Source organism: Pteropus alecto, unplaced genomic scaffold (assembly GCF_000325575.1).
Source record: "Pteropus alecto unplaced genomic scaffold, ASM32557v1 scaffold39, whole genome shotgun sequence".
NCBI lineage: Eukaryota > Metazoa > Chordata > Mammalia > Chiroptera > Pteropodidae > Pteropus > Pteropus alecto.
Window position 1 is genome coordinate 7,319,293 of NW_006443568.1, and position 25,053 is coordinate 7,344,345.

At 43.9% G+C, this 25,053-nt stretch overlaps 1 protein-coding gene, 1 non-coding gene and 2 pseudogenes across 6 annotated transcripts in view; all 4 read left to right on the forward strand.

Moving 5' to 3' along the window:
* Positions 1 to 6,348: 6,348 nt before the first annotated feature.
* The window catches only part of MECR (mitochondrial trans-2-enoyl-CoA reductase), a 29,139-nt gene continuing 10,434 nt past the window's right edge, over positions 6,349 to 25,053 (forward strand). The window contains exons 1-4 of one of the 5 annotated variants that reach the window (XM_015598901.2): positions 6,433 to 6,568; positions 6,904 to 6,959; positions 19,092 to 19,189; positions 19,649 to 19,780. In XM_015598901.2, coding sequence (XP_015454387.1) covers positions 6,904 to 6,959; positions 19,092 to 19,189; positions 19,649 to 19,780 — 286 coding nt within the window. In that variant the 5' untranslated portion in view covers positions 6,433 to 6,568. The other 4 variants (XM_015598900.2, XM_006924324.3, XM_015598903.2 and 1 more) reach the window with 4 other exon arrangements.
* Positions 8,111 to 8,220, forward strand: LOC112473054. The gene has a single exon (XR_003043888.1). It is a non-coding gene; the product is annotated as a U6 spliceosomal RNA (small nuclear RNA).
* Positions 11,826 to 11,944, forward strand: LOC112472959 (annotated as a pseudogene).
* On the forward strand, positions 16,359 to 16,476 carry LOC112472993 (annotated as a pseudogene).

Here is a 25,053-nt window from a genome sequence, read left to right on the forward strand (position 1 = left end):
GGCGAGCCAGAGCCGGAGCTAAGCAGCGCGGCGCGGAGCGGGACTGGCGCCGAGTCCAGAGCGGGAGCCCAAGCAAGCGGGGCGCTGACGTCAGACCCGATTGCGCGGTCCATGGTCTTGCTGTGCCCCCTACTGGCAGCCGCACGTGCTGCTGCCGGATCCGGTTTCCCGCTGCCCAGACGCTCCCATCCCCCACTCCTGCACCCTCCCTCCTCCCCACCCCCCCACCCCGGGTCCCAGGCTAGGCTTGGACCCCCTCCCCTCGCCTCTGCACTGATCTGTCACCGACATTCTCAGTCGAGTGAGCACGCTTACTGCTCATATCTAGCCCTCAAGAACAGACTCAAAGACACTCAGCCTCTCTGCCCCATTTGATGCTTGTATTTCCTCTACCTTGGCGACTCCAAATGCACATTAATACATATCTCCAAGGACAGAATGCTCGTCACCTACTAAGAGCGGGTGGTTGGGTCTTTGGAAATGATAACTTTTAGAGCTGATCATAGTATTCCTTTCTTATTGTTTTAATGTCCATGGGATCTGTAGTGATGCCCCTCCCTTTCATTTCTGATATTAGCAATTTGTATCTCTCTTCTTTTCTTAGTTGGCCTGCCTAGAGACTTATTGATTTATTGATCTTTTCCAAGAACCAGCTTTTGCTTGGGTTGATTTTTCTCTATTGATTTCCCATTTTCCATTTGACTGATTTCTGCTCTAATATTTATTATTTTTCTTCTGCTTCCTTTGGATTTAATTTGCACTTCTTTTTCTAGTTTCCTAAAGCAGAAGCTTAGATGGTTAATTTTAGATCTTTTTTCCTTTCTCCTACATCCATTCAGTGCTACAAATTCCCCTGTAAGCACTGTTTTTGCTGTATCCCACAAATTTTGATAAGTTGTGTTTTCATTTCATTTCATTTTCACTTAGTTCAAAATATTTTTAAATTTCTCTTGAGACTTCTTCTTTGCCCTATGTGTCATTTCAAAGCGTGTTATTTAATCTCCAAGTTTTGGGGGATTTTCCAGCTACCTTTTTGTTATTGATTTCTAATTTAATTGATTTCTAAGAGCAATGAGAGTATGAATTCTGTTCTTCTGAATTTGTTAAGCTGCGCTTTATGGCCCAGAATGCATTCTATCTTGTTGACTATCCCAAGTGAGCTTGAGAAGAATGTGTGCTCTGCTGTTGTTGGGTGAAGTACTCTATCAATGTCCATTATATCCAGTGGATTGACGATGTTATAGAGCTCAACTGTGTCTTTGCTGATTTTCTGCCTGCTGGAAGTATTCATTTCTGACAGAAAGGTGTTAAAGTCTTCGACTATGATAGTGGATTCACCTATGTCCCCTTGCAATGATGAACTTTTAGAAAGTTCTTCTTTTTCATGCCATGAAGTCTGTCTCCCTCACTAACTCATAGTGGTTCTAGTGTACCCTCTGGCTACACAGGTTAAGTATTATTTGGGCCTCTATCCTTATAAACCCTTGTATGATGACCACAAACGAGTTATCCATTACTAGGTAAGACCAGACACCTTCTATGTGCTTAACCTACATGAAGTCATTTAATACTCACCATTATTTTTCCCATTACAAAGTTATGAAAATTGAAATCGAGAGAAAGGAATGACTTTTCCAAAGTTACGTATTACTATGCTGCAGCACCAAAATTTGAATCAAGGTCTTCTGGCTTGAATTGAATTGAGGCTGAGACCTGCCTTCCACCTGGAACAAATCAACTAATACTGGAAACTTTTACTATACAACAATTACTATAAGCCAACTGGAAATATATAACAGACAAAATCCCTACCCTCACAGACCTTACATTTCAGTGGTAAATCAAGAGCAATAAACAATCAAAAAAAGCAAATTCTCTGGTCTATGAAACAGTGATCAACCACTGTCTCTGGTACATGAGACAGTGATATACCAGAAAAATGGGGGTGAGAAAGAGTGAAGGAGGGAGATTCTGGCAGTTTTAAATAGAGCATATACTGTATGATGTATTCATTATTTGTCTCCACCTCTAGAACATGAGCTTCCTAAGGGCAAGTACTCTGTCTTGTATCCCCGTGCTTGGTATCTGGTATGTAGTTAGTGCTCGATAAATATTGAATGGATGGATGAATGAATGAATGAATGAAAGAATATAGACATTGGCCTTGCCTTCATGAAGCTTACATTTTAGTGGAAGAGACTCATAGCAAATGTGCAGATAAATATATCATTATAATCTGAGATGTGTATTCTAAAGGAAATGGAGTATTATGATAAATATTTGGAGGTGGGGGGGTCTACTTTAGTTAAGGTGATCTGAGAGCAATTCTCTGAGGAAGCGACATGGTGACATTTGAGCTGACACCTGAAGCATGAGAAGGACCTAGCCTCATGCAATCACTTGGGAAGAACACTGTAGACAGAGAAGATAGACCATGCAAAGGCAGGAGCCAATGGGTCTGAGAAGCAGCGAGGCCAAGGCGGATGGAATGAAGTGGGTGGGGAGGAAAGAAGAGCCAAATGCAGATAGAGAGGTTGGCAAGATTTGCAGGTCACACAAGAAGCCATGAGATTTGGGGTTAAATCCTAAGAGTGGTGGGAAGCCACTGAAGCATTAAGCAGAAGAATAAAAGGTTCTGTTCTTTCATTTAAAAAAAAAAAAATGTTCCTCAAGCAGCCAAATGGAGAACAGGCTGTGAAGGTATAGACCAATGAGCAAATGGGTCTAACTAATGAGCAGTGGCATTGGACAGAGCCTATGAATTCAAGGTGTGTCTAGGCCTTCTCTGTGCACTGCCTCCTCCCCCAGCTGGCTCTATATTGAGGCTGGCATAACTGAGGTTGTCCTGGGTCTGGAAGAGGCAGGGCTGAAGGCTCCTGGGTTCTAGGTCTTCTCTCTTGTGAGCACTGATGAGTTCCAGGCTGAGCCAAGAAGGGATGAAAAGATAGCAGGCAGGAACCAGAGGCAGAGAATTAAACAGAAAGACCGAAGGTGATGGGGAAGAAATGGAGGTCGACAGATGCTGAGCAGAGAAGAGACAGAAAGGACCACCCAGAAAGGAAACTCAAGGAGAGAAATCTGGTGAACGGCAAAATCCAAAATGCTGCTGTTTGCAGAAGACGTTTGCAGAAGACTCTTGCAGGAGCCTCGTGACAGGGTTTTACCATTGATTCCATATTTTTTGGATGTGGAAACCAAGGTTCAGAGAGCATAAGGCACTTGCTGAAGGTCACAAAGCTAGTAAGTGGTGGGTCCAGGACTCAAACCTAGACCTGACCGATTCCACGCCCTTCCATTCTTTGTGCAGGGGAAGTCTATGGAGCAGAGACTGAAGAAGGGAGAAAGAATACAATGAACAGGTGGACAGATGAAAAGAGAACATTCTGCTTCACTTGAAAAAGACTACAAACTTCTATAATCTTAAAGAAAAGAGGGAAGAGAGAAGGAAAGTCCTGGTTTGGAATGACCCAGATCTAAGAAAAAGGAGACAGCACCACAAACAGGACCAAGCCATGAGGAAATTCAATTACTTTCAACTCATGGAATATTTATGACACCTACCCTGTGTCAGGCCCCACGTCGGGTGCCAGCATCATGGAGATACACCAAACATGGTTCTACTCTTGCCTGGAGCGGGAAACGGGCACATAAATAAATAAGAGACTGAGTCCTAAAGGCCATAACACCAGTCCAGAAAAAAAACAGAGGCACCAGGGGCTAACTCAGCCTGAAGGATTGGAAAACAACATCAAAGAAATTATATCTGAACCTGGAGTTTCCCAGATAGGCAAGACTAAGAAGAGCATTTTAGGCAGAAGGAGCAGACTGAATAAAGGCACAGGATATGGAAGTATTGGGAAAGGTGGGTTTCCGGTGCAGTTGGATTATAAGCTATGCATGGTCCAATAGCAGGAGATAAAGACAGTGTGGGAGTCAGAGTGCAAAAGTCCTGAATACAAGTTCAGGACATTGGACTTGAACTCCTAGATCAGTGACCTCAAACTTGCCCGAGGGGGACCCAAGAGTTCCTCAAGTTGAGGGGGTTTGCCATTGAATTAAGACCATTATCATAGTTTTCTAATTTGCAAGATGAAAAATTAATTACAATAAATATATAACTTTTTTGTTTTAAGGTGTCTCTCCTCCACACATTTTTCTGAAAACTTTAGTACATGTCACGAGTATGAGTGAAGGATAGAATTAGTATAGAATCATAGTTTTGCTTACAATTTTAAGTTTAATATATCAATTGTTCATGGTGTTGTACAAAGAACTGTAGCTTCTGGTTCTCCCTAAATACTGGAGAATCACAGAAGGACTTCAAGCCAGGGAAAGACAAGTCTGTTCTTTCCGTTAGGAAAAAAGTCATTCCGGAGGCCAGAAAAAGAAGGAATTGGGGAGGGAGAAAGAAAGGAGGGGATCTCAGTTAGGAAGAAGGCTGTCGACACAGTTTAAATAACAGCTGATGGCCTAGAACAAAAGTGAGGGCTATCGGGATGAATGGGGGACTAAGTCCAGGCCCAAGGAGGAAGACCTACTGGGTGATTTTCTAAGTATCCTGGCCTGGCTACCCAGGGACCTCAGAGAAGATAACATAGATATTTGTAGAGAAGACAAGGTCAACAGCTCAATGTCACCTAGGATGTCTTCCAACAGAAGTTGACCTGTGTTTGTGTCACCATGAAAATAGAAAATAAGCAGGACTGGGTAGTGTGTGTGTGTGTGTGTGTGCGCGTGCGCAGGTGTGCGCATGCTCAGGAGGATACACCCAGCCAGTGTGGGACTAAGTCTTTCTCCCACCATGGAACACCAACTTTCTCTACAATAAAAACAAAAACTTTCTGAGCACATACTATGAGCCAGACCCTGGTCTGGGTTTTTTCATGTGATATTTCTCATTTAATCTTCACAATAACCCCCTAATAATATTCATCAAATGCTTTCATGTGCCAAGCATGCTTGTGCTAAGTGCTTCAAGTGAAGTAAATATTTCACTTGATCCTCACAGCCTTGAAACAGACATTATTATTTCCCTTATTTTTGAGGATAAGGAAATGGAGACCCAGAGAGACCAAGTGACTTGTCCAAACCAAATGGCTGGAAAGTGACAGAGCCAGGATTCAAATCTAGATTTGCCAGAATTAAGCCCCTGATCCTTCATCACAGCACTTTGCTTTCTTCTCTTCCTCAGAGGAAAGGTTCTAAGCTGGCAAGCTTTGGGTCAATAAAACCCAGAGAAAGAAACTTCTTTATCCTTGGAAGCTCTGGCTCCGTGTTTCTCAAAGCCTGTTCCCTGGGCCACCTGCATCACAATGTTCTTGAGAGCTTGTAAGAAATATACATTCTAGGACCCCTCCCCAAGGTTCTAATTCAGTAGGTCTGAGATGGAACTTCAGTCTGAGATGGGTTTTATGCATATTGGAGATTTTGAGTCACAGGACTGGCTCCAACAGCACCTCCTCTAAGAGTCCCTATCCCACCCCCATTCCAGAGTGCCTCTCTCCTTGATTCCAGTGCCCTCTGTCATGCTACAACATTCATCTGGCGTTTTAGTTATGCTCATGTCTTCACGCCACCAAAAATATGATCTAGTGTCTTTACTGGGCTACATCTTTTTACAAAGTACTTCATCCCACTTAATCCCCTTCTACCCTGTGATCATCTGGGGAGGAGGCCCTCCTTATGATCCCTTCCCTATATCTGAACACACTTAGCATTTTACAAGATGCTCTCGCGTCCACAATAACATTATTCCGTTGTTCTACGCAGTCCTCACAACAGTCCTGAAGGAGGTATATTCTCCCCCTTTGTACCGATGAGAAAACAGACTCAAAGTTTCAGTCACTTTCTCAAGGTGGCCAAGCAAGGAAGCTGGGATGGGATGTGAACCTAAATCTTCTAACTCTAAACCCAGTACTCTAGCCTCCACATCAGTTTACACGTACTCTACTCAGTGGAGGAAAGTACGCTCTGTCTCACTATACTATTAGAAGAAAGTGGGGATTAAATGAGGCATTGCTTTAAAGGGCCTAAATGCCTCAATAAACGGTAGGAAGGCGAAACCGAGGCACGTCTTCCCCCAAATCAAACACCAAATTGCAGACCGTAGACAAAGCTTTAGGTCAGTCTCAGACTCTCCTTGTTAGATCAACTTCGGCGAGCTGGAAATCTCGACTCCCGCACAGCCCTTCACCGCTCATCACTGGCTCCCCGCGTAGTCTCACCAGGCGCCACCGCGCGGGCAGCAGAGGAAGGGGAATTCCTTTATCGCGCTCCCTTTAGAAGGAGCAAGGGGCTTGGTCACGCGGCGGAGCGGGAGGCGGGCCGCAGGCGCGCGGTCGCGGAGTGATGACGTATCCCCGGCGTCCCGCACTGAGTTGACTGAAGCGAGCATGTGGGTCTGCTGCGCGCTGCGCTGGTCGCGAACCGCGGCCCGGCTGCGGCCGGGGCTGCTGCTCTCTGCGGGCCGCTGCTCGCCTGCGGCCGCCTCCTACTCTGCTTCTGCCGAGCCCTCCCAGGTCCAGGCGCTGGTCTACGAGCACCACGGGCACCCAACCAAGGCCATCGAGTAAGAGACGGCGCCGAAACGGGGCAAAGGGGGTCTGGGGTTCCTGGAGAGTTTAAGGTGGGCTGTGGAGAAGGGGGACTGGGAAGGAAGGGACCGGGTCCGAGGAAGAAGGCAGAGAATAATGGAAGCGAAACTGAAGCCCAGGGCACGTTTGGTAACTCAGAAAGTACGTACTTCCAAGAAATTGAAGACCTGAGAGGCACAATTATAACGGTAATAGTGACAGGCGTTTTTTGATGGACTACTGTGTCAAGACAGTCCCTGTGTAAATGGGTGCATTCATTTAATCGTCATAACCTTTGGGGATACGGACTTGATTTAGCCTTATTTTGCAGATGAGAAAACTGAGGCATCAGAGAGGTGAAATTGCTTCCCCAGAGTCACACAGCCAGTAAGTGGCGGAGTCAGAATTTGAATCCAGAATCCAGATCTGACTGACTGATCTGCCTGAGGTCGTACCTTCTATTATGGGGTGATGTGGAGGAGTGGATTTCAGAATACTTTTGCATCCATTTGGATCTTCCCGTCTCAGTAAAGTAGGTCAGAGATCATCGTTTCCATTTTACAAAGGACAAGGGACTTGTCTGAAGTGCTATAGCCAGTAAAGATTGGAACGGGGATGGGAATCCATGTCTTCTGATTCCTGTTCTCATGTAATTTCCTCTCCACTGTGCTGTTTATGTGCCTTTAATTAGTTAAAAAGCGCTCCTGTTTTGAAGCCAATAGAGACCTATGGTCAAGTACAGACTCAGCCTCTTAGCTGTTTTATCTTGAACAAGTCACTCAACCCCTCTGAGCCCTCATTACTTTTATAATTATGTCCTCCTAAAATTCTGTTATATCTTAATGATTTTTGCATGTGGCTGATAAAAACAGTATGTGAATTGTCAACTATTATAAATCTGCACGTAAGTAACTACAGACATACCTCGTTTTTATTGCTCTTTGCTTTATCACGCTTTACAGATGTTGAGTATTTTACAAATTGAAGGCAAGACCCTATATTAGCAAAAAGATTATGACTCGCTTTATTGCTATACTCACTTAATTGAGGTGGTCTGGAACTGAACCCGCAATATCTCCAAGGTATGCCTGTATAGCCATCAAAAGGGCTAGTGGGGACACTGAAGTGAAGCTAAGTTGAAAGCATGGGTCTGGAAATCAGAAGACCTGGGGTCAAATCCTTGCCCTTCCTGTCTTAGCTGTGTGTGTGTTCGGCAAGCCACTGAGGATCTTTTAACCTTGGTTTCATCATCTTTAAAATTAAGACAATAACTTACTGGATTTTGTTAACCAATGTCACCATAAGAATAAATAATTTAAAAAAATAAAAATAATAAATAATAAAATAAAATTAAGACAATAACAGTCATACCTCATAGTGCCTATCAGCTGAGATCAATCTAATGCTCTCCACCAAAAATATCTGCATACTCTCCTGCAGTCCCTTGTTTACAACTCTTTGATTCCCAGCAAATAGTTTGATTATTTTCCAGAGGATAGGCAAACGGAATTATTTTCATGATTAAAGTACAAGCTAGAGTGCTTGCTTCGGTAGCTAGCACATACATTAAATTGGAATAATACGAAGAAGATTAGCATGGTCCCTGCACAAGGATGGCACACAAATTCATGAAGCATTCCATATTTTCACGTAAAAAAAAAAAGAGACAAAAAGGGCATTATATAATGATAAAGGGATTGATAAATCAAGAGGACATAACCCTAGTAAACATGTATGCACCAAACATAGGAGCATCTACATACATAAAAGGAGAGATCAATAGTAATACACTAATAGTAGGAGACTTTAATACCCCATTGACGCCAATGAATAGATGACAAGCTGGATGTTTTGACAGCCCAAGGGGATAAACCTCAGATAAAGTCAAGGTCTTGCACTCAGCCTAGCCACACTCACCATTAGAACATTGAAACTAAAAGAATTTTGAGAAGACTCATCAGTCAATAAGCCCCAAATTGTATGTTGCTCATAAGTAATAAATCACCGGAGGACTTGCTACAATGAGCTGGTAAAGCTCTGATGAACACTTCTTTTCCAGGAGTGCAGCCCAGACAAGAACTATGTAGTGCCTCTTCACAGGCTTATGATTTAGGTGTCTGGTGCAGGACCTGCCACAAACCAGGTGCTCCAAAATGTTACTAAATCTGTATCTGACTTCAGTAAGAAGTGCACCTTTTATTGAGTTCTGTGGTGATGAGGAAGGTGTCTCCGATGTTCAGGGACCCTGAGGCAAGGTCTGGGAAGCTTAGGCAATTGAGTGCATTTGCCTCCTGATCACCTCCTCTTGGAGACCAGGGAAACTGGAACAGACTGGTTACAAGTGCCACTTAGGGAGGAAAGACATCTGTCTCGTTCTCCTTATGTGGAACCCTAGTAATTTCCCAGTTCAAAACAGTTCAGATACTTTCATGAAGCGTTGTATTCAACCTGGACTTCACACCTCAGTCACTTATGGCACTTTTAGAAACTACATATTCCCAAGCACCACTCTCTAAAACACGTAGTAGGTCTAGGATGGCCCTGAAATCTGAATTTTTTTAAACTCTCCAAATGAGTTTAAAAACTGATGCCCAGACCAGGGTTAAAAACCATTGCTCCGTGGATATGGACTGTCAGGCAGACAGTCTTCTCCCTTTGCTCCAGAATTGCAGTTTTCCCTTCTGACCCAGATTCAGGTTTGTTCATGTATGGACTGAGGCCAGAGACTGGGATTCTCTTCTTTGTAGTCATGTCTTAGGAGACTTAGAGTAACCACAGTGTCACAGAAAGAATCCTTTAAACATCCTCATAACTAGGTACATAGGTCAGGTTACAGCACGTAGGGTCATGGAACTACCCAGAATTCAAGTAGAGCATTCCCCAAACTGGAGTGATTTGTGATGCTGGCACTGTGGGCCAGAGTTCTGGGAACAGCAGGGAGGGGACGAGGAATAGTCTGCTCAGGTCTGAGGGTTTGGGGAACTTCTCAGAACAAAGCCTCCAGGGATCTTCTGTTCTCATGTCAACATTTTGAGTGTCCCTCTCTTCAGGCCTGTTGGCCCCCAAACATTCTAGCTGTTCCCTCCTCTACTAAGCCTTTTCCCTCGTCTCTTAGAGTTTCTTTTCCCCCCAAAATGGACTCGCCTATATACATGTTCCTTTTGCATTTAAAAAGTTGAACTGCTGTTCTAAATAAAGTAAGAATGTACAGGAGAAAATGACAACATAGGAGAGTGACAAACATTCTAGAAATTTCAGAAGTTCCCATGGCCATTGCCCCTTGTGCAGAGTTCCAAATTCTCTGTCAAATAATTCCTAGTTACTCCAATGTCTTTCTCTTTCCTTTTGTTCCTGAAAGTCCCCTTTCAGAATTTTGCATTCTCTGGGTCTTGTGGTAAAAGCAGCTTTCATTTGTGATATACTGTGTGGCAGGCATTGGGCTAAGTTCTCCAAATATGTTATGGAATTTAAAACTCACAATAACCCAGTTTGGTCATGGATATACCCATCTTATAGACAAGGGAACCGAGGCTCAAGAAGCTTGAAAGTCATTTGTCCAAGATCACACAACTAGAATGTCCCTTTATTAAAAGTCCTTGATATAGACATAGACCTAAATAAATAATGATAATCGTCCCAAATATTTTTCGAGAATGAGGAAGAGGATAAAACTAGGAATAAGATAGGTCAGAAGAGAAGGTGAGATTATAGGTCGTTCAAGTGACTCCAAGTCTCTACTCTTCATAGGAAGGGCAGCCCCACCCTGGGGAAGATGGTAAGAATACTGTTCTCCATCTCCCCTTTTCAGGATCCTGAAGTTTTCATAAAAGAGCATCCTGGTCATCATGGCTTTCTCACCTGACTGCTTCTAACATGAAATGAAATGAAGCTGTGAAGTCCTTGGACACATACCCATTCTCTTAGCCAGATGGAATTTGAGGGAGCATGTGGTGGGGAGCCAAGCTGTGTAGGTAGTGAGTTCTCACTGCAGGGCACTGTTTATTCTCAGGGGATTTCTTTTTACAGTTGATGTCCGTGTTTAAAACCAAAACTCGATGCTGGTGACTTGGTTTTAAACTAGAATTTTAGTACTTTGAAAAAAAAATTAGCATTCTGTTTGGCACTGTGTTGAAAACTGAGATTTTATTTGTTCATCTTGTCTCTTGCCGCTCTTTATTGTTGTCAACAAATGAAAGAGGAGGGAACAGAATTCATTGATTTAGTAAGTTAGCCAGCATTTATTCTTTGAGTGCCTACTAAGTGCTAGGCACAGAGGAATCAGAAACGAATAATCTGTGGTCTTTGCCTTCGGGGAATTCACACTCTGGGCCAGGAGACAGGTCACTGTAGTCCAGTGGGTTAAGTGACAGAATATGATCAAAGTGCTAAAGACATCCAGAAAAAGGGTACCTAACCTCCTTGGGGTGGAAGAGAATGCCTCCTATGAAGGCCTGAAGTCTAAGTTTAGTCCCCAAAATATCAGGTGGGCAGTGTATGAGGAGAGAAAGAATAGAAATGTTCCAAGCAGAAGAACTTGCATGTGCAAAAACCCAGAGGGAAAATAAAATTGTGTGTCTGATTAACAGATATTAAGTGCCTACTTAATATTTGTTATTTAAGATATCTTCTGAGACTAGCCTGAGGTCACAGGACTCAAACTCGAGCCAGAATCCACATTCCGTAACACTTGCACATGACCTTCCCTCTGGACATTATACTAGGCTGTGCGGTTCATGGCCAAGCTCTTTCACCCTAGTTTCTTCATTCTTGCCTCTGAGGGTGGAACTTGGCAGGCATACCTCCAAGGAACTGCAGTTGAAACAATAGACAGGGTTGTCCCTCTAAGTCCAGAGTGTCTGGGAGGAATGCCACCACCCAGTGCAATTCCAAGCTATTATGGTTGTCTGGCCCTCTCCTAGTGGCTCCTGCAGTTCTCTGGTATGGTTCCAGGCTTTTCCCACCCTGGATGGGGTAGGAGGGTCTTCATTTCAGAGAAGGAAAAGCAAAGATGACACGAGGTTAGTCTGTGGCTCAGGATATGTCACTGGGGACTAACCTGGGTTCTAGTCCCAACTGACTATTACAGTGAGGAAATCACTCCAGTCTCCCTTGATTTTAGTTATTCTTTGATAAGGGAGGGGTGACCAAGGTCAGCAGTGGTAAATAGAAACATTCATGCTGTCCCCCCACCCCGGTCTTCTGTGCCAGTGACAAACCTTCATAGCTCCCTTTTCTCTGTACCTCAAAACCTTTGTCTACAGCCATGCCACCCTGAACATGCCCAATCTCGTCTGATCCCGGAAGCTAAGCAGGGTTAGGCCTGGTTAGTACTTGAATGGGAGACCACCTTGGAATACCAGGTGCTGTAGGCGTTTAAAATATATATTTTTTTTAATTTAAAAAAATTAAAAACCTACACACCTCTTCACCCCATTCTCCCCAAACAACATTTTTTCCTGCCAAGACAAGGTGAGGCCTCAAGAGTTTTTTCTCAATACTGTAGCCGTGGAAATTGCTATGAAACATGAATCTTCTTTGATCCAACAATTGTCCAGCTCCAACAAGTCTATGAAACCAAAGGAAGCACTGGACAGCCTACTTGCCAGTGGTTGTTCTAGCAGCCTCCAAGGAGTTATGCTGTGGCTAGAAATCTGGGGTCCTGGGCACAAAATCTCACTAAGGGCCCCTTTGCTCTTGGTTGGTTACATAATCAGCAGCTGGCCAGGCAGCTGCTGGTCATCTTCATACCTGTCAAAGAGACAAAAGTAACTGAAGGCAGGGAGTCTGCCTCCTGCTGTGGTCCAGTCTCACTTTCTGGAGTAACAAGGAGAGTTAGGCCTCAGCAAACTAAGCAACAGAGACTGCGGCTCCCTTCAAGCAAATATGTCAGCAAATGTAGAATATTATGGGGCTTGCAAGCTTTCTGGTAATCTGAATTGAGGGAAAGTAGGGGATTGAGAGAAGGTAGGAAGAAGGTATCTTTACCAACCCTGCATAGACATTTCCAGAAGTTGCCATAAGTCTCTTGATTCCCTTCCATTGAAAATGATTGTGCAAAAAGTCCTGGGTGATAGGAGGGCAAGATTACTTTGAGGCAGGGAAGCCAGAAGAGGCGCAGAAAGGCAAGTGGGTGCACCTAGCACACCAAGGGACATGGAACAGAAGAGCTTTGAAGGGCCCAGGACTTCCTTAGAACCCCACGAACTGAGGCCATCAACATCCCCTGCTGTGGATGTTGGAGCAAGCTGTTAAAAGCTCTGAGCTGAAGAACTTCGTTCCTTTACTATTTCCCAATTGTGCCTTGCTTATTAATTATCGATCGAATCTCAGAACAGTGTACACAGCACACCAGGCAATTCACCAAGTCACAGAAGGCAGCTTGTTTGTGACCCTGGGGGTTGCAGACAGACTAGGGAGAGCCACATGAGATATCGGTTATCTTCACCCAATGCCCTATGATGGGTCACACATTTTCGGCTCTGTAATGAGCAGATGAGAAAGTTTCTGTGGACCGTGACTGTCTCTCTCCTGCTCAAAATGATATTGACCAGTTTGAGGTGACTGAGTGGAAGATGCAAGATAAGTACAAATGGTTGCTAATTAAATGCAGAAGGCGGGAAAGATATCTTAGCAGCACTGGCTAGTGCCCGCTTTACATAGCAAATAGAGCTGAGCCAGTCCCCAGAGTACTGGCCTCTTTTTCCCTGTCTCAAAAGGCTCTTTCTTCTGCCTGCTTTTTTCTCCCTTGTAGTTCATATGGCATCACAGGTGTGCAGCCGCAGCCTCAAAGGAGCCATTGTGACCTTATCCAGCCTGGGATCTATTGAGTGGAGATAGTGGCATCCCTCTGAATTGCATGGCGCCATTACACAGACAGGGGAAGGCCTTGACCATCCTGGGAAAGCAGCTTGAGATCTAGCCAGGTTGTGTTTAGGTGCCTCATTTGTGCTCCACAACACAAATACCAGTTCCTTTGGTGAGTTTTTTAAAAAAAAGGGAAGAAATCGCTATCATTACACCAGAGGTCCAACTCCTGGAATTTAGACTCGTCCATTTTCCTTCCTGTCTCTGCAGAATGGTATCCTTGACGACGCTGTTAGAACTCTGCAGGAACAGCAGTGTCTGTGGTATCGATGGCATTCCACGGGGCAGGCTGGGGCTGGTCTCCCTTGTGAGACGCAGCTGGACCAACACACCTCCCCCCAGGAGAGCAGCATGTGTCAGGCCTGCCTGCCGCCCTCACCCACCTGTGTTTGCAGCTTCAACTTTCCATCTCCTAGACCCTCGTCCCTGGCCCACTCTCTTTCCGTCCCACTTCTGTGAATTTCAACTAGTACCGGAAAGCTAGGCCACCCAGAAGACAAAGAGGAGAGAACTGGGAGCAGGTCATAGCCCAGTGCAGCTCCCCTCAAGCTGTTGTCTGGGGACAGGCAGTTACCTGGTGTGCTGTGAAAACTGTTCCCAGCCAGGTTAACTCTGTAAGCTCTGGGTCGCACAAAGCCACATGGATTTCTTTATGACTCTAATGTGCAGTCTGAATCTTATAAAGGGGGTTTAGTGGGCAGCATTGCCAAATGTGTTGGACCCCAGGGAATACCTAATAATATTTCTCAGGACAAGAATTCCACAAAGAGCTGAGGAATGCTGGCTTGGTGTTCAATAGTCTCAGCTTCAGAGTCAAGTTTCAGGTCAAGTCTTGCCACTTAGTAACAATTTAACCTTGGGCAAGTTAACTTCTCTGAGCTTCAGTTTCCCATCTGTAAATTAGGAAGATAACACCCTCCAGATAGGTGTTTTAAGGACTAAACAGCATCGGATATATAAAATGTTAAGCACGATGCCCAGAGCTTAGGAAACTGTCAGCATTAGTTGTCATTTAATTGTACAGCCATCATCCAAAATATGTTTACCAACTACCCTAGACTCCACCTACACACAGCTGACTCACAGCTCTGTATGTCAGCGCCCTCTGCTCTGTACCCGACTGCAGGCCACCTGCTTCAAGCTTCCAACCCACTCCAAACCGTTCTTCCCCTTTCTTCATCTCACCATCCAGTTGCCCAAGCCAGAAGCCCAGGAGCCATCAAAGGCTTTCCACTTCTCCCACATGGAGTTGGTCACCAAGTGACATCAATGCTGCTTCTTATTTAAGAGACTCTAGGTTATCCAATCCTCTCCATTCCCATGGCTCCAATCCAGCCCACACCTGTTGGCCCGGCCTACTGTCAGGTCAGATTCTTTGCCATTCCCTCTGGCTGGAAAGCCTCCCATCCTTTCTCAGCCCACCCAGTAAACCATTTATCCTTTGAGCCTCAACTAAGGTATTGCTTCTTCCAAAGCCCTCTGCTCACTGTTTGCTTTCTTCTTCTGGCTGGTTAAACTCTCAGCGTTAGCACCACAAGCCTGCCTCTGAGGTAGCATTTCCCCCATTTGTGAGTCGCCACACCATCGAGCTCCCAAGCAGATTTTTTTTTTTCATATTTAAACCCTTTGTTTTAAATATGAAAAAAAATTTCTTATTTAAAATATGAAAAAAAATATGAATTTTTTTTTTCATATTTAAACCCTATCTGACAATCATTAAATATTTGTTGAATTAAATTTAATTTCAGTGAGTCAGTGATTCCTTTCAGAAGTATAGCCAGCTAATTATTTCAAAGGCTTCCTTGGGTAGTCTTACCACGGATAACAACTGCCATTTCTTCAGCATCTACTATGTATCAGGTACTCTAGCAAATGCTTTATGTACATTAACTCATTTAATCCAGTGAATTAGGTTCTAGTGTTATCCACACTTCACAGACAAGCATTTTGAGGTTTATCTAGCTGGTAACTGACCGAGGCTGGATTCAAACCCGTGCTCTACTCTTCATCTATGAACTGAGATCTACCTATATTCTCATCTTGACCATGATTATCTAGATTTTTAAGAAGTGCAATTTTATTGCAAATTTGATCTGCACTTTCCTATGAGGAAAAGAGCCATAGGTTTTTGCTAACACCAAACTCTTTTAAGGATAATCTCCATTTTTATTTGCACCCATCCTTCAGGGACATGTTCCTGAACAGCCCAGAACCAGGAAGGGCAAGTATGAGCTCAATAGCAAAATTCCTATGGTTTGAGCCTGTACCCTGGTTCCCTAAATGACTGGCATTTTTATGCCACATTTTTTCTCTAGAGAAGAAAGTTGGATAATTTGCATATTTCTTTAGGAATCATGGAGCTTTGTTTTGGTCCCAGGCACTGTACTAAGACTGAAAGTTCTCTGCTCTCCATGAGACCACACATTCTAACTACAAAGCTAGAAGGTCAGTAAAAAGAGCACTGAACTGAGTCTGAAAGACCTAGATCCATATTCAACTCCAAAGTCCAAAAAGCTCTGAAAACTGGCAGTTGTTTTTTTATTTGTTTTGTTTCGTTTTGTTTTTTTATAAGTCTTGGAGGCAAAACCTGATCTCTAACATGAAGTTTCTATATGGCCATTATTCATCCCACTTAGTGTGAATATTCATATGTTTTGCTGCAAAATAATGTGTCTGATCACAGAATACTTCCCCAGCCCTCATGGGGCGGGGAGGGGTATAGATAATACATGGTTCCGCACTCTGAAGTACATCTCACCCCAAGAGTTTTAGAAAAAGAATGTGAACTCATGCCTCATTGTGATGAACCCAATTAAGATGGTCTTAAATGGTTTGGTCACCCCTTCTGTGTAATGGGAACACTCAAGATGGAGCACACGATTTTTTTCAGAGCCAAGAGGAAGGTCAAAAGATGTCTTAGAGGTCTACAACCAGTTTACCCTGAACAAGCCCAATCCCATCTGATCTTGGAAGCAAGCAGGGTTGGGCCTGGTTAGTACTTGGATGGGAGACCACCTAGGAAGACCAGGTGCTGTAGGCGTTAAAAAAAAAAAAGAAAGAAAAAATAAGGCATTGTAAGCTGACAAGGTCCTTGCAATCTGTGAGGTCAACCAAGGGTTGCCTCGCCTAAAAAATAAAAATAAAAATAAAACAAAAGATGTCTTAGGGAAAGTATAATTTGAGCCAGTTCTTAAAGGGTAAACTGAATTTCTCACTTTATGGAGAAGTTATAGAAAAATTCTGAGCTGAGGCAAGAGCATATAGAAAATGTGCAGAGAAAAAAATTGTCTTTAGCTTAAGTGCATGGACTTTGTCGGCTTATAGAAAAACTCTGATTATCTGTCAAAATGCAAGAGAGGAGCAGTACAGATAATACAAAGAGGCCACTAGTCCACAGTCCTTGTACTCTGAGCAGGATTTTTCTTTGGAATGCAGACTTACACATGCATTCACAGAATGCCTCCCTGCTTAGTCTACAGGGGAGACTAGGGAGCTGCTGACCCTTCCTCCTACCCATGGCAGCCCAGCAAGGATCAAGCCTACACACCACTGCTGGCTGGTACTCACCTTGCTGCCCTCTGCTTGGTCTGGGGTGAGCCACTATCCATCTGGCTTCTCCAGCATCAGATTGCCAGGTTCACATCAGATCAGCCAGTTACTATTTTTGGTGGCCTTGAACAAGTTATTTACCATTTTTGTGCCTTTGTTCCTCAGGTATAAAATCAGAATAATAGTAGAAAGCCAGTATGGAAAGCACTTAGCAGAATGCCTCACGGACAATCACTCAAACAATAATTATACAAAGACTCGCCCTCCTCCAGCTATATATAAAAATATACATTCCTTAATATTTACCTAAAAAGAAAAAAAAAAAGCCCTTTATTCTCTCTGCCCTGGTCATCAACTTTTTCCTGGTTAACCATTTTCTGTAGCGTTTCTATTTTTTGTTTTTTGTTTTGTTTTGTTTTGTTTCTCAATCATGGTGAGGCATGGCCTCCCTCACCTTGGTCATGATCTGGTACAGGAATTCCCAGATTGGGGTTCCCAAATCCCCAGGGGTCATTATAGGCAGTCGGCGGGGTTCCCAGCCTGATTTCAGGATACTGATATAGAGAAAAGTAAATAAGAGCGCTGACTTTGAAAGTAGAGACTCCCTGCCACTGACCAGTTATCTTACCCTGCATACATTTCATAATCTCCAGGAGCCTCTATTTCTTACTTGCTAGAATGGGAATGTTAATACTTTGCCCACAGGACTGTTACATCTTAGATCATGTATTTAAAACCCTTAACACAGGATTTGATGTGCAATAAACACCTCATAAAAACCTGCCACCATTATTACTATTAGTAGAGAGATGTCTTGAAAATCACACTTTTAGCCCAAAATGGAGCCTCGGGTATAGTTAAAAGGTCAGATTTCTGTGGGAAGTGGGTAGAATTACATCAGTTTAGTGCGATGACACTGTTGCCTAATGTTGTGCCTTTGGTAAGTAAAAATAAAGAGAATTATTACTTAATAAGTATAAGTAAAAATGAGAATTATTAATAAGTACATTCGGGCAGAGAAAGGCATTGCCAGCACGAGTCTGAGGGGTGTGGAGAAAGACAGAAAAGGAATTTGGTAATAAAAAGTCATGAGGCCCCACCACTGTAGTACACTGATCAGGCTTTCTGGTTGGAAAGACTCCTTTTTTAAAGAACAAAAGTCACACATGGACCTTGTCACTGGACCTCCGTGAGAAGGCCTATAGCAGGTTTTACCCATTAACCAAAGTTCCAGTGGATAAAGATGTTAGTCTCATGGTTTCTAGGGCCCACCACAAGCAAAGTGAGTTATCATATAGACTCAAAATGAGAGAGGCTCTTGGGATTGAACAAGTGCAGACCACCCCTTCCAACCCCCATTTACAGATGGGGAAACAGAGGCCTAGAGTGGGGAAGAAACTTGCCCAAGGTGACACAGTTGTCACATGGTAGGGCTTCACATCTAAGACAGCTCTCCATCCTTGCCAGTGCCCTTTCTGACAGACCAGGGCCCGCATTTGGAAGGGACATCACTCCAGGGAGTAAACCACAGTCACCCAGGGAGTTCTTTTTGAACCACAACGGCCCTCTCTCTACTTCCTTCACCCCCTCTGCAACTAACAGAAATGTCTCCTCTTTCCTGTGTGTATTATAAGAAGGCAAATAAGGGGAGAACCCATCAGGGAGCCTGGGATTTCCCAGTTATGCCTGTTCCTGAGAAGTACCAGGGGTACCCCTATCTGGAGATCTAGTTACACAGGTCAGAGCTGGGGCCTGAGAATCTGTATCAGTCAGCATACCTGGTGATTCTGATAAGCAAGCAAGTTTTAGAAAATACAAGGCTAATCCAGGCCAGCGAAGTTTTTAAATATTTTTCTGCCCTAGAGTGGGCAGTGGGGTTGAGAGGTCACTAGGGATTTTCTACTTGCAGTTAATGACAGAGTTAACCTGTATCCTGTGCTAATTCTTTACAGCACCTTACCCTTTTCTAGCGGAACCCGAATTCCTGGGCACACAGTGGTAGCTCAAAAATGTTGCTGCCTAACCTACTTTGGAGAGATGATTTGAGCAAAAGATACCCTGTCTAGCCTGGGTGACATTAACATCTCTCTTTGGCTTTGTGCTTAGACTGAAGAACCTGGAGCTAACTGCTGTGGGCGGATCAGATGTCCATGTGAAGATGCTGGCGGCCCCTATCAATCCATCTGACATAAATATGATCCAAGGTAACCTTGGTTTCTGTGGCTTATGTTAATTGGCTTTTTTGCTTAGCCGTCACCTCATTTTCATTCCTCTTCAGGTGTGGGTGTGAAATCTCTATGATTAGCAACAGCTGTTCTCCAGATGCTCGGTCTGCAGACTGTGAGTCCCCCTCTGGCCTCCCCTCTCTGGATTATGAGGCTTTTCAAGAGTTAGAAATATTGCAGTGGGGAGTAAACCAACCACAGTGAAGTACCTGGGATATGCTGGGCTCATTTCATGCACTGTCTTATCTAATCGTCCTAATAACCATGAACACAGAAGAGTATTATCCTCTTAGTTTCTTTGTAAAGAAACTCAGAGAGGTTGGTTAGTAACACAGCTGCTCTAAGGCAGAACCCAGGTCGGACTTAGATCTGACTCCAAAGTCCATGCTTTCACGGCCCACATTTCATTGGATGACCCCCTGTGCTCTTCTCCTTTAGGGAATTATGGCTTCCTTCCCAAGCTACCTGCCATTGGAGGAAACGAAGGCGTTGGACAGGTGGTCGCAGTGGGCAGCAGTGTGACTAGGGTGAAGCCAGGAGACTGGGTGATTCTAGCACATGCCGGTTTGGGTGAGTTTCTCCAGGTGTCCGCAGCCTTTCATTGTTTTAGACCCTATTTTACCTCTACCATAAACATTTGCTAATTGGCTCAGTGTAACTAACAACTAAGCAATGTGGGGTTTACTGTTAAGTCCACATACCTACTCCAGGAGAGATTCTGTTTCTTTTGCTCAGGATGATGCACCTGCTCTCTCATCTCCTTGGGCTGGTGTTGATCAAAGCTGTAATTCTCTGAATCCCTATATCCCTAAATCCCTGCAGTAACGTACAATGAGGAACAAAACAAAGACAGCCCCTGCCCTCCAAGAGGTTAAGATCTTATTAAAGAAATCTCCAAACCAGTAACTTAAATAAAAGGAGCCCTACAAGCTCACAAGAAGCAAAGAGCACTTCCGGCTACTCTGTGTGCACGTATGTGTTTGTATGTATGTGTGTGTGTGTGAGTGAGAGAGACAGAGAGACAGTGAGATACAGACACAGAGACAGAGGGAGGGAGTCTTAGGGAAGGGTCAGGATTTCCTGGAAGAGGCTCATTGGACCAGAACTCTGATAAATGAATTTTGTTAGGTGGAAATGAGCCTAAAATCATTTGTTTCCTTTGGAGGAAACAAATGAGCAAAGACACAAAGGCGAGTTCGGGAAATGGTGGAAAATCCAGTAGCCTCAGCAGAGGATGTGCACATGGGAGAGGACTGCATAAGTGAGAAGGAAGGTCACAAAGGTAGTGGGGCCACATGGGGGGAGGCCCTGCAAAAGCCAAGCTAAGAGTTAGGGTCTCCTTTTATATGTAGTGAAGAGTCATTGGTGAGTTTTGTTATTTAACACTTGATGGTTTTGGAGGCACAAACATTATACAAATGGATCTTGACAGCAGCCACAAGAGAGAAGCAGGGCAGACATTATTCATCCCTTTTGGATATGTGATTAAAAAGAAGCCCTTGGCCAAACTTAAACAGCAAACTGAAAGAGAGCTCACTGGATTCTCGTTCCCTCTGTTTTTCCCACTACACCTTATTGTTAGGACCCTGTGGGTTATAACTCACAGAGAGACAGCTCAGACTTGCTTTACAAAAAAAGTTAATGGGTTTGTGGAACTGGGAAGTACAAGAAATGGAAAGCTTCAGGCAGAGCTGGATCCAGGAACCCCAATGTTATCAGAGCTCTGTCTTTCTCTTGTTCTTTCTAGTTCTCGGATGAGATCTCCCCACATAGTGATATAGTAACAGAAACAAATATTTAGTGACCACTCTCTTTGCATCAGTACTTTACATATATTAATTGTTCTAAGTATTTTACATATATTAACTCAATTATTATACCCACAACGTGAAGTAGATATAGATACTCTTATTATACCCATTTTGCAGATGAAACAACAATAAATATAAAGGATTAAGCAACTCGCCTGAGGTCACCCAGCCAATAAATGGCAGAGCTGAGATTCTAACACACTCTGCTATATACCTGGCATAGATGATCACTAGCAACCTGAGGTTTACATCATCCTGAGAACAACTAAACGAGCACATCCTCCGCAATCCGTTCAGGATAACCGTATTCATTGCCCAGAGGGCTCTGACCAAACCTGCCTGGGTCCTTGCCCATCCATCCATGAACCAATTGCCGGGAAGATGGGGTTTGGCCACTCCAGTTGCCTAGTTGAGTCTCTTGCCACCCCTGTGGTACAGAAGGTAAGGCCTTGTGGTTGATAGCCCCAGAGGTTAGGAAGGAGTAGTCCTAGAAAGAAAAAGGTATCAGGTAGGAAGAAAACAGTAACAGAAGTCTACTAGAAGCTCTTCGCTTCTCTGAGATCAGGAAAGCTGCCAAGAACGGCTTCACCCTCCCCAATAGCCACCTGACAGTGAAAGAGCCTAACTGTGGGAGTGAATTGAGAGCTGCAAGGATTCACTGGATACTGACTGATGCTTCAGGCCAGCCCCTATGCTGAGTGAAGGGCATCCATGATGGGTCAGACACAGACTCTGCCTACAAAATGCTCTTGGCTGAGAATGGAAAAACAACACTTAATACAATGCAATATAATAAGTGCTATAATCACAGCATGGACACAAAGGCAAGAGTCTCCTATCTCAGGAAGCATTAGGAAAGGCTTCCCAGAGAAGTGATGTTTGAACTTCATCTGGAAGACAGTAGAAGTGCAGCCAATGGGCTGGTTGAGGAAGGCCTTCCCAGGCAGGAAGTGCAGCATGTGAAAAGGTCTGGCGATGGAGAAGGCATGGCACTGTCAGAACTTCAGGTAGCTCAGTGTGGCCGAGTCAGAGGAGAGACGGGGTAGAAGCAAGATGAGGCTGGAGGCATAGTCAGGGGCCCAGTCAGTGCAAGGAATGCTCTGAAAGGGCAGAGGGTGGAGGCCTGAAGCCAGTAAGAAGGTAGCTAAACAGTTCAAGCTTCAGATGATGAGCGTCTGAACAAGACAGTTCTATAGGACTAGAGAAGATGGTGGATTTAAGATCTAAAATAACAGGACTTGGTAAATAAATTTGGAGAGAAGACTAAAGGACAAATCTGCCAGATGTATGGATAATTGCATGGGTGGTGATGGTGGTATTAGCTAGACTAAGGATTTCTCTCTGGAGAAAAGGTGAGTCTTTTAAACCAGGTGCCAGTCACAGAGGATGAGGACTTGATAATTGCCAGGACTATAATTAACTTAGTTTATCCAATAAACATTTAGTGAGCATCTGCAATGTGTTGAGCTCTAACATACAGCAGTGGACAGACATGACAGTCTAGTAAAGACTGCAGTTCAATAAAAGTGGCAATCATTAAGCAGATAAGTCCTCAGCTAGCTAGATCTTCGTCATTTTTCATGGTACTGAGGTGCCCAGCTGTTCCTGTGCCCATAGCCAGCTTTTTGTCACATGCAACCAACCAGTCCCAGGGGAGACTGGACCAGAGAATGTGCCAACTGACTTTCTCGTAAGAAATATTCAAAACCCCCATGAGGCAGCACAGGGCAGAAGAAAGAGCACTAGCCTTAAAATCAGATGTGGGTTCTCCTTCCTCCTCCCGTATATGACCTTGTTTAAGTCACAAATACTTTGAGCCTCAGTTTCCTCATCTCTAAAATGGAGCCAAGTCAACTTCACATACCTCAACCAACTGTTGTTAGCAGCTCAGCTGAGGGAATGCATGCAGCGATCTTTGCAAACACTAAATTTCTGTATGCATTAGATTAGGGGTCAGCAAACTTTTTTCTTAAAGGGCGAATTAGTAAATATTTTAGACTTTGCAGGCCATACTGCCTCTATTCAACTCTGCTTTTATAAGTACATAAAAAGTGAGCATGGCTATGTTTCAATAAAATGTGTTTACAAAAACCAAATCTGGTGAGCCAAATTTGGTTGCATGTTTGCTGATGATGGAGATGGTTATGGGTCAGTTGCACATGCTTGAGAAATAGCAGTCCTCAGAGCTAGGGCATGAGACTTAAAACCAGTAAAGGGAACGAAGGGGTGTTACACACCTCCTAAGTACTAGGCACAGTGATAGTCTGTACAAATACCATCGCGTTTAATCTTCACACTATGACATGAGTGTTATTCTTTGCATTTCATAGACAAGGAAACGTAAAAATCAAAAAAGGTGAAGTGAGAATTTGAAGTCACACCACTAGTGGATGGCAGAGCTGAGTTTTTAAGCACGTGTCTCCAAATGCAAAGTCTAAGAGTTTCTATTTTAAAGCCATGAAAGCCCTTGGGGCTGACCGTGGGCGCTGCTCCCATCCCACCCAGGTCCTCTCGAGAAGGGGAGTAGGGACTGCCAAGTCCCAGAAACCCATGTCAAGGGCCGAGTTCTCATTGTTGTGCCAACTAGGGGAATTAGAAGACACACTTGATTTCATGCATAAAAGCCGTACTAAGCATTTGGCCAGAGTAGAGTACATTAAGTGTTAGCTAAGATGAAGGGGGTGATGATTATGAAGAGGATGATGATGCTTTGAAAACCAGGCTGAGTGAAGCCCAGAGAACGCAAAGGCCCTCCTGGGTTCCAAAGGAATCCTTCAGTTTTTCAGCCTCTTATTTTCTCAGCCAAAGATATGCTCTGGGATTGACACGGCCTTTAATAAAGAGTATTCCTGCCTTCTGTCTCAAATTCCTGGTTCCTAAAGCCCACATTGTTTCTCCCCTCCTGCAGCACAATTTGTAGTCGCCTGGGCTGCCCTCTACTCCCCATATCTGGGCCACGTAGTACCAAGGTACTGTTAGAATCTCAGCAACTGGATAGTGAGTGCACACTCAAGAGCTTTGGAAGTATAGGCCAAGGGCCCTGAGACATCACAGACACTGAGCCAGCAAAGCTTCAAGTAGTTTTCCTAAGGTGACCTGGCAAATGCATGGCAGAGCCAGCGCTTAAATAAGTGTCTGTCTGATTCCAACGTCTGTCCTCTTCGCCTCTGCTTTTTATGGGATCCTGCTTACATAGACAAAGGCCCCTCAGTGCTCATCAACCCCTGTTGATTCTGTCTTCAAAAGATAACTCAAATCCATCACTTTCTCTTCATCCCCACCGCTGATGTCCTGGTCTAGACAATTGTCATCTCACATCACAGCCCCTGCAAAAGCCTCGTGAGTGGGCCTCCCCATTTCCACCCCTCACCACCTCACCATCTTTTCCACACAGCAACTGTGTGGTCTTAAAGCATAAATCCGACCTCATCAGACTTATCTTAAAACTACTTAGAACCTTCCCATTCACTAAAATAAAATTCATTCTCCATGCCATGACCCTAAGCCCTGTGTTTTGCAGACTGCATGTTGTAACCTGTTAGCTAAATCAATCTAGTGAGTTGCAAACAGCATTTCTTTTTTGTGAAAATCAAACAATAGAATAAAGAATAAGAAGATACGGTAAATATTATTCCATGAAAATTTGGCTTCAGAGATAGATAGATAGATAGACAGATAGATGATAGATGATAGATAGATAGATAGATAGATAGAGATAGATAAAGTGTGTGTGTGTGTGTGTGTGTGTGTGTGTGTGTGTATTTATGTACCGAGTTACAACATAACTCGTGGTTTCTATAGGTCAAGATCATGAAATTCTATATAACACTCATCTAGCCTATGACATATCAACCCATCTCAAATCACTCTTCCCATCAGCCTCTGCCCTCCAGTGTGTATTCTTCCAGTTCCATTCTTACATCTGTCCTGCCTCAGAGTCTCTGAATATGCTTTCTTCTCTGCCTAGAATGTTCTTTGAGTGGCTATCATCTCTAATCTTTAACTCTTAACTTGTTACCTCCTCAGAGAAGG